This window comes from Triticum urartu, chromosome 3A, assembly GCF_056163025.1.
Source record: "Triticum urartu cultivar PI428250 chromosome 3A, HENAU_Tu73, whole genome shotgun sequence".
Classification (NCBI taxonomy): Eukaryota; Viridiplantae; Streptophyta; class Magnoliopsida; order Poales; family Poaceae; genus Triticum; species Triticum urartu.
This window is the reverse complement of record NC_141875.1, coordinates 106245623-106255366: the sequence shown is the minus strand read 5'-3', so window position 1 is coordinate 106255366 and position 9744 is coordinate 106245623. Positions and strand designations below refer to the sequence as shown.

Here is a 9744-nt window from a genome sequence, read left to right as displayed (position 1 = left end):
CTCATGGGCCAGTTCGGACAGCTGTCGCATACATGGAAGATTCTATAAGACTCGGTGATCAAGACAAGGACTCCTCCCCATCGGCGTATTCGTCTAGGACTCTTGTTATCCTAGGCCTTTGGTGCATTATATAAACCGAGGCCAGGCTAGTCGATAGATCAGATAGATACAATCATACCATAGGCTAGCTTCTAGGGTTTAGCCTCTCCGATCTCGTGGTAGATCTACTCTTGTACTACCCATATCATCAATATTAATCAAGCAGGACGTAGGGTTTTACCTCTATCAAGAGGGCCCGAATCTGGGTAAAACATCGTGTCCCCTGCCTCCTGTTACCATCCGCCTTAGACGCACAGTTCGGAACCCCCTACCCGAGATCCGCCGGTTTTGACACCGACAATCGGGAAGGGCAGCAACTGTCCAACCTACTTCTAGGCCAACACAGTGGCTTCGCCCTCCGGCGAGTCTAGCAAAAATTAATGTTGATGCGGCGAAAAGAGGTAATCAGGGAAGGGGTGTTGTAGCTGCAGTTTGCCGGGATCAGAACGGTCTCTTTGGGGGGGCCTCGGCAATCGGTTTCAGCGGAATTGGTGATCCCACGACACTGGAGGCGATGGCAGTTCGAGAGGCTCTGGCTCTAGCTCAAGATCTTCATGAACAAAAAATACATGTTGCTTCTGATTGCAAGGTGGTGGAGGACGACATCAAGCAACAGTGTTTGGCAAGCTATGATGCCATAATACATGAAATAATAGAGTCCAGTAGGTCTTTTACTTGTAACTTTGTCCATGAGTTTAGGAGCTCGAATTTCGAGGCTCACAATCTCGCGAAGCACGCTCTGAAGTTAGGGGTGGACCGCCATGTTTGGTTAGGGCACCCCGAAAACCTTTTTTTCGTTCATGTAAACATTATGACGTCTTAATAAAGCTTCGTGGGATTGTCTTAAAAAAATCTAGAAGCTTCACAAAACCAGTTGAAATGAACGTTTACATAGCCCAGCCTTTCTAAAGTGTGTTCGCTGGAGGGGGTATGTGCGAATGCTACTATGTCTTGTGACGAGACTAGCCATCGTCTCGCCTAAAGCTTTCCTGGCGCACGCGTCTGTTTGCTGATGTGTTTGCCCTGTTTTCTTTTGTTTCTTGTTTGGTTTTCTTACTTCTTGTCCAGTTTTCTTTTGATTTCTTTGTTTTGTTATTGTACTTCATTTTTTGGTTTTTTTCTTTGAGTTTTCTTTGTTTCCTTCATGGTTATTTCAGTTTTTTGTTTCTTTCTCATTTTTCTTCAGTTTTCTTTCTTGCTTGCTTTTCAAAAGTTCTTTTGTTTTCCTTTCTTTCTTTATGGGTACTCACCGTTTTCCTTTCCTTTGCACTTGTTACTTCTGTTTTTCTTTTTTCTTTGGTTTTCTTCGTTTCTTTTTTGATTTTCTATGGTTTTTGTGTTCTCCTTTGTCTCTTTTGGTTTTCATTCTATTTTTGGCATACGTCGAGAATGTCTTTCTAATATATGTTCAATATTTTTTAAATACATGTTTACCAATTTTTAAATACACGGTCCACTTTTTTATATACACATTTTTAACATGTTCCAAATGCTTGATTAGTATGTATTTTTCAAATAGTGGATTAACATTTTTTTAATATGTGTTCAAAAAAATTATACACATTTTAACATTTTCAAGTGCTTGATTAACATTTTTCTAATACATGGGCACATTTTTTCTATACTCATTTAACATTTTCCAAATGCCTGATACTTTTTTTAAATGCAAGATTAACATTTTTTAATACATGGCCAACATAAAAATGATACTAAACAAAAATTCATAGATAAAAAAGGATACATAGATATTTTACATAGTTTCACAGCATAGATAGATAAAACTACGGTCCAACGACATAAAAAAACTACTAGATAGTGCAATGCAACTACAACCTACTCCCAGTCGTCATCATCGTCATCCTCGCTCGTCTGGTCCGAGGTATCGAGCCACATGTCATCCTAACGAGGATCATTATCCGTAAAGATCGACTATCCACCATTTTTAACGATATCGCACTGCGATAACGCCAGGGCCTTCCGCCGACGCCTGTCCAACCGTTCCTCGCGGCGCTTTGCCGTCTACTTCGCCCAGTAGGCTTGCTCGTCGGTGGCGTCCTCCGGGTGGCGCCGGCGCCACTCCGCCATGGCCCGATCGTCCTCCTCGGCGATGAGGAGGCGGCGCTACCGCCGAGCGTGCTCCGCACGGTCCTGATCCGTGATAAGACGAGGCGGAGGGGCTACGTCCTGCGCCTGCTGGCGCGTGTGGACGTCCTGAAGGTTCATCTGCGCGAGCGGCCTGTCTAGGCGCCACGCCACCGCGCCGTACGCGCGGGCGACCTCGTGCGCAGTCTGGAAGGTGCCGAGGCCGAGCCGGACATCGTCGGACCGGATCTCGGCGTAGTACGAGCCGTTGGGGTACTGACGGACGCCGCGGTAGGCCGACGCTCTTCGGCGGCGCGGCGGCATGGTGGCGCGTCGGTGGCGGGGCGCTGGAGCGGCGAGGAAGCAACGAGTAAGCGAGGGAGGCGCGTGTGGCAGCGGAAGAGGAAGAGGGGGTGTGGAATAGCCGCGTGGCGAGCGCCGCAATTTAAAGGCGCGCCGGAAGCGGTGCGCCAAAAATAGCGCGAGAGCTGCCGCCTTTTTTCGCGCGCGCTAGTTTCCCGTCACCGTTGGAGTGCGCGAAAACATCCCGCGCACGCTAAAATCCCAGTTTACCGCGCGCGCGTCTTTTGGCACAGCCGTTGGAGATGCTCTAACTTGTTAACTTAAAGTGCGCCGGTGACATAATATTTCTAGTAGGGAGAACAATGCTCTCAGGAGGGAGAACATCGCATAGTGCCGCCGCTGCGGAGTCCACAACGAGCAAAGATCTTCACCCGAAACCCCAGACACGAAGATGCGCCCGCAGGCGTCAAACCGTCGTCAGCGCCAAAGCGCACGAGTCACCATGAGGCCTAAAAAACTTAAAACTCACAATGACTTAACAATCCTCCGTTCTTGCTTGCATTGCATGCATGCATATCTTGCTGCCATTTGGCGTACACTCTATACAGCAGCAGAAACATGTGCGTGATGCGAGCGATACTAATCCTGCTCAAACCATTCCTTACCCAAACGTACGCGCTCAACAGAAACGTGCACGTGCCCTAAACCCCGGCTCGCCGCACGGCCGTCACGACGAACACATGAGCTATATTGATTTGCCGGCCAAACTCGATCGACAACGTGTAAGACGTGCTGTTCCATCCCGGGATACTCTGATCATGACATGTCACGTAAACGCAAGTACGTGTGTACCAGTTCATCAGCTCTATCACCTCTCTGCCTCGGCTTGGCGCCAAAAACAAAACCCTTTCTGGCACGTAGCTAGCTTTATCCAGGGGATGATGATGGGACCCCTCGTACCTAAACATTTACCGCGGCTCGAGGGACGCGTTGAAGAGACAAGGCCTGGTTGCACCGGTCGAAATGACTCGAGGTATATCTTCGCCGACTCGATCGAGCTTGGCGTGACACCGCAGGAATAAGCGCGTGCTTGTCCGACCAGCACGGTAAACCCAGACACGACGCAATGTAGACATGCTTTAGCACAATCCTTTTTTCACGCGGTACAATCAATCAAATATGCTTATACAGTAATTTGAACTGAAATCACGACGAATAATTTGAAACGGAGGGAGTATATACATACAAGAAATCTAACCATCTAAGCTAGGCTGAGCTCTGATAGACCCGGCCGATGAGGGAGGAGGGAGGACGGAAGGCGAGGAAGAGGCCACGTCGCCGGATCAACTCTTTCGATCGCCTCGTGGACTTCGCACCGAACCGTGTCGATCGCCTGCCCCCCGCGCGCGCGGCGAAAACCTAGCGTGTGCCTGCCGACTCGCCGCCCCGGAACGGAAAGAACCCGAGGGAGATGAGCGCCTCCGTACGCGCTGCCACCGGCGCGCGCACGTTCCTGTTCCTCCCCGCCACACCGCCGAGGGAGCACACGTCGCGGTCCGGCCGGCACGGGGCTTGCACCAACCCGGGGCGGCCGCCTCGGCCTAGCGGCCAGCCTCGCCACATCCATGCAAGCGCCAACTGTACGCACGCGCTCCCTCGCCGGCCGGCCTAATTCTCTGGCGAGTTCGAGTGACCCAGCCTCGCCTCTCATCATGGCAGCACAGCTCCCAACACCCGGAGGACAGATGGGTTTACGCGGGGCCGCGTCCGTGCGTGGCGGAGTCTATATATAGACGTAGCGGGTGTCGCGCTAGCTTGGGCATCGAGAGCGACGAGCAGCACAGGGGACCTAGCTAGCTAGCTTGTTGGTCCGGTGGATCATGGCGGAGAGGGGAGGAGGCGGCGAGGGAACGTCGTCGTCGCCGGGGAAGAAGGCGAGGAAGCCCTACACCATCACCAGGCCCAGGGAGCGGTGGTGCCCCGAGGAGCACGAGCGCTTCCTCGACGCCCTGCTCAGGTGACTGACTGTCCTCTGCGTTTCTGAACAGGCTAGTAAGTCTGGAACTCCGAATCCTCCGCTGAATCTGCTGGCCATTTCATGCGGTTTTCCAGGTTCGGCCGCGACTGGAGGAAGATCGAGGAGCACGTCCGCACCAAGACCGCGGTGCAGGTAGCCCCAAGTTCACTGTCCATCTTGCAAATTACACTTGCGTTCTGACGGTTCGACTGTGAAATGAAATGGAACATTGTGCACTGCAGATACGCAGCCACGCCCAGAAGTACTTCCTCAAGGTCCAGAGGCTGGGCCTCGCCGCCGGGCTGCCGCCGCCACAGCACCCGAGCCGCAGGCTCGCCATGTCGCAGCAGCAGATCTCGCCGGCCGACGGGACGGCAGTGCTGCACGGACAGCCGCAACATTGTCCGTCCGGTGCTGTTCAGGGTCCCGTCGGCTGGACCTATCCGGGACAGGGAGTTCTTCCTGCGTCCAATGGCAAGTGACTCTGCCTCCCGTTCTCCGCTTTCTGGGCTCAGAGTTCTGAACTTTCTGATCACTGTGCTTCTTAACTAATCTAACATGGCGGTGTGCTCTGTGTGTTGTTCAGACATGCAGAACTTGGACTGGGCTTGCAGTTCAGGCAGCTCTGCCTGGGTGAGCCATGGAGGTGCAGGGAGCCAGACTCAACCAGCCGCAGCAACACATCCAGGTATCCTTCTGAACCTTTTCCATTTCTACACGCGCACGCACAGAGTTGCAACGAAAACACCATAATCATCATAACTTCGCTTTCATATTTACTTAGGTGGCAGCTCATTCATGGGGGCGCCGAGCTTCGACGATACGGGCATGGACTGGACTGGCACGGGCAGCACAGGCGAAGCGTCGGCGATCGCCGATGCAGAGGATGAGACGATTCCACTTCCCTTGTCCCCTGGTAAGCAAGTCTTCTTTGCTTCACAGTGGCCAAGTTTATTCTTTCTGAACTGAATCCTATTTCCATTTCCTGGTGCCGCTCTTGCAGACGACATGCATTTCGCGCGGGTATACCGGTTCATCGGCGACATATTCGACCCGGCCACGCCGTGCCGCATCGAAGCCCACCTGCAGAAACTCAAGGACATGGATGGGATCACAGTGAAGACGGTCAGTGCTTTACTTCCAGTTACTTTTCTTCAGTATGACCATTCGCAATATTCAGTCTCCCCTGCTCTGCTCCTCATATGAACAACCATTCTGATTAAGAAAGATCTGTCACGCCGTGCAGATCCTGCTGGTGCTAAGGAACCTCGAGACCAACCTGACAGCGCCTCAGTTTCAGCCCATCGTGAGTGTCCCTTCTCTGAACTCTCCATCCGTTCTCTGAAAATTGCACTACTGAAGGTAACTGATTCAGTTACCAACTTACCATGTACAATGGCAATTGACATCCATCTGTTGGTGCTTGTTCTGTGGTGTTTGGACAGAGGCGGCTGCTGTCGAGGTATGACCCCGGGCGAGGCCTGTCTGGCCAGCTATAGAGCGTGCGTGCGTGCGTGCGTGCAACCTGAAAGGAGAAAACTAAACGAGAAAGGAGGTACAGGTGACATGGATGGCAACGGAGAAAGAAAGTTCCACTGAAGAAAGACCAGATATGGGAGGTTGGAATAGAAATATAGAATGGATATTTGTCGGCCAGAGAGATATGACATACAGATGTAGTCTATTAAGAATGGTTGTTTCGAAGATTTTGGATACAGGACTGAGATTAGCATTCGTTCAGAGTTCAGACTGCCTAGTCGTAGCACTGAATTTGTGTGTGTGTGTGTGTGTGTGTGTGTGTGTGTGTGTGTGTGTGTGATGTGCCCACTGGTCGTTGTAGCGTGCTTGTACTTGCATGTGATGTGCTCAGCTCGGAGAAATGTCTTTTACTGATGATAGGAAATATAGGAATTTCTCTTTATAATTTTGGCTTGGCGTTTGGCAAGGCTCCGTGCCTGAACCTGCTGTGTGTCGAGCCATCAGGGTTGGGTGTCCTGCCATGTTGGCTAGAAAAAACACCGGGTATGCGCATGATTCTCGATGCAGAGGCCGGGGGATGACCTCCTTTTTTAAAAAAATGTGCATGATTCTCACTCTCACGTCGAACTTGTGTTCGTGTGCCGCGCTTGGCTAGCCATAACGTGTGCAGTACAGCGTGTGCTCTGTGGAGATTTGTTTTTAGCAGAGTGTGCTCCGTGGAGGGTTTTGTTTAGCACACTCGGGAAGATCTGAAGCGGATTGGGCTTGGCTCTTGAGTGGGTTTTATTTTTCTGGGCACAGTTTATTTGCTGGGCCGAATAAGTTAGGGAAGTTTCATCTCGGACCGAATAATGCCAGGGGCCTTGATGAGCTTACTGGTTGATCCTGATAAGCTTGCTCTTTTCCCGCAGCTCCAGGAGCAACTAATCAAGGGGTACTCCTTGAGGAGCCCCCACAAGGGTTAATCTTGAGCACTAAAACGCGTTTAAAAAAATATAAGAGGTACAGATTTGCTTTCCCAAGAGGCACAGTCATGCCTCTCCGAAAAGGGAAAACCGCGTTTTTCTTCCCTCCACGAGTGGGACAAATTGACTTCTCGTGGAGGCATGAATTTGCTTCCGCGAGAGGCACAGTCGTGAAGCATAATTTTTTTAAAAAAAGTAAAAAAAAAATGTGTTTTTTTCTTTCCATGAGAGAAAAAAATACATGTTTTTTCTTTTAAAAAAAGGAAAAAATATGTATTTTTTCCACGAGAGACACAAATTTACTTTTCATGGAGGCACGAATTTGCTTCCACGAGAGGCACACAGTCGTTCCTCTCGGAAACCGAAAAAATGTGTTTTTGTGTTTTTTTCTTTCATGAGATACAAATTTACTTCTCGTGTAGGCATGGATTTGCTTTCACGAGAGGCATAGTCGTGCCTCTCGGAAAAAGAAAAAAAATATCTTTTCTTTTTTTTATTTCATGGGAGGCACGGATTTAATTTTCGTGGAGGCACGAATTTGCTTTCGCGAGAGGCACAGTCGTTCCTCTCGGAAAAGAAAAAAAATGTGTTCTTTTCTTCTATGAGAGACACATATTTACTTCTCATGTAGGTATGAATTTGCTTCCGCAAGAGGCACAATTATGGTTCTCGAAAAAGGAAAAAAAATATTTTCTTTTTTCCTTCCATGAGAGGCACAGATTTACTTCTCGTGGAGGCACGAATTTGCTTCCGCGAGAGGCATAGTCGTTCCTCTCGGAAAAGAAAAAAATGTTTTTTTCTTCTGCAAGAGATACAGATTTACTTCTCGTGTAAGCACGGATTTGCTTCGGCGTTGTGCCTCTTGGAAATAAAAAAACGTGATTTTTTTTCTGCCGCGAGAGGCACAAATTTGGTTCTCCTAGAGGCACACAGATTTGCTTCTGCGCGAGACACAACTTTTTGGAGAGGGAAAAAACTTGCTCCTGATTCGTTTTTTTGTCAAAAAAAATTCATCGAAACCTATCAACATCAGATAGTTTTCAAGATTTCGAGGCAAGAAATCCAGTGGTAAAAATGGTTCGAGATTTGGACACATGGTTTAATAGATAAAATGTTTTGAATAAATGAATCTACAAAAAAGAACTTCCAGGTTGACATTTGCAAAAAATACTTCTTAATTGGTGATTTCACGCACGTCCTAATCCACGAATAGATTGTTTTCTAGCGGCCTACCGTGAACCACCACGTGCTCATCCACACTTTTCTGGGTTGGGCCGCTTTTCTTCGGCTTGGGGGAGTAGGGCGGGGCAGGCTGCTTGCTGGTTTTTTCTTCCACCGCTTTTGGGAAGGTTCTAGAAATTTTTCGAACCGTATTTTCTCTGTTTTCAGTTTCTTTTTATTTTTCCTCTTTTTACTATTTTTTACTTTTTCTCCTTATCCTTCCATTTTTATTTTTTAATCTCGTAAACATTTTTATAGTTTGCAAACGTTTTTTTAAATTCATGAATATTTTCTGAATTTATGAACAACTTTTGCAACAATTTTCAAATTCCTGAACATTTTCTGAATTCGTGAACATGTTTTTGAATCAACGAATATTTTATAAATTCATGAACGTTTTTTGAAACTGATGAACATTTTTGAATTATAAACATTTTTGAAATTCACATATAGTTTTGTTAATTCACAAACATTCTTTTAAATGCATGTACATTTTCTGAATTCGTGAACATTTTTGGATCTGGAAACTTATTTTGAGTTGATGAACATTTTTTTGAAATTCATGAACATTTTCTGATTTCATGAAAATATTCTGATTTCATGGACATTCATTGAAATTTAAAACAACCTTGAACAGTTTTTTGAGATCCCGAACGTTATTTTTTGAATTTAAGATTGATGAACAATTTTCAAAGTAAAAATAACAGAATAGAAGTTATATTTTTTTTAAAGGAGCGCCCAGCCCCCACATGGGTCGGCCTTGGGGGTGTAGGGGCGTGCGCGTTTGGTGGTTATTTGCATACCTTGGCGTGAAATAGGGGCTCCGCTCTTTTCTACCCAAGTCTATGTGTATATAGTTTGAGCGAAACATCTCTGGCTCAAATAATAAGTTGATTTGGGAGGATCCGATACCTCTCAAGATTAAAAAAATGTGGTGGTCTCCAAAATGTTGTCTTAACTAATATGAAAATGTGTCAGTGGCCGAGGAATCCTAATTGCTCTTTTAATAAAGGAGTTGATGCCAATCATCTTTTTTCTTGGCTATATCGTTTTCTGCCTGGGCGGAGAAATTTTATATGTCATATGTTGGGGGCCTTGGACTATCCGGAATAAAGTAACCTTTGATGCTCAGATTGTTTTTGCTGCATGTTCTTTTCTTATGTTTGAACAGGGCTTTTGAAGATTGAAGCCCATGAGGCTATGCAGGTGCACTGCAAAAGTGTTTACTCGCCAGGGCGCGCGATATGGTGTTCTTCGCATTGCGGATTCCTGAAGTTATGTGGTTCCTCTTCAAGTTGTTCCCCCGGTGGTTTCATTCTAGGCCTGATTTACCGTTTGTTGTAAACTGGTTGTTTAGTTTTCGAGATTTCTTGCTGTACTTTTGGCGTGTCCGCCCTTTGTGGACTCTGCTATGGTGTTGTAGATTATCTGTACTTTGGTGTTACTAGTAAGCTTGCACGTGCAATGCACGTCTCGCCTTGTACAAAAACAATATAATGAGTAAATCAAATAATGAGACAATTAATTTTATTTTTTGACAAGCACCTACTCCCAATCATGCACACATAAGTAAACCAA

At 47.3% G+C, this 9744-nt stretch overlaps 1 protein-coding gene across 1 annotated transcript; it reads left to right on the top strand.

The window, feature by feature from the left end:
- The first annotated feature begins 3722 nt into the window (after positions 1-3722).
- On the top strand, positions 3723-6233 carry LOC125548079 (protein REVEILLE 8-like). Its single transcript, XM_048711764.2, has 8 exons — positions 3723-4501; positions 4597-4654; positions 4744-4975; positions 5088-5189; positions 5286-5417; positions 5505-5626; positions 5748-5807; positions 5947-6233. Exons 1-8 carry the CDS (start codon positions 4365-4367, stop codon positions 5998-6000), a joined length of 897 nt encoding a protein of 298 aa, XP_048567721.2. The 5' UTR covers positions 3723-4364; the 3' UTR covers positions 6001-6233.
- Positions 6234-9744: the final 3511 nt, after the last annotated feature.

What these genes read in the sequence shown, in the direction of transcription:
- LOC125548079 (XM_048711764.2), top strand. Translation starts at nt 4,365, where the DNA reads ATGGCGGAGAGGGGAGGAGGCGGCGAGGGAACGTCGTCGTCGCCGGGG. An exon ending in AGTTCTTCCTGCGTCCAATG is followed by an intron (nt 4,976 to 5,087) that starts GCAAGTGACTCT and finishes TGTGTTGTTCAG; the next exon opens with ACATGCAGAACTTGGACTGG. An exon ending in TCCACTTCCCTTGTCCCCTG is followed by an intron (nt 5,418 to 5,504) that starts GTAAGCAAGTCT and finishes CCGCTCTTGCAG; the next exon opens with ACGACATGCATTTCGCGCGG.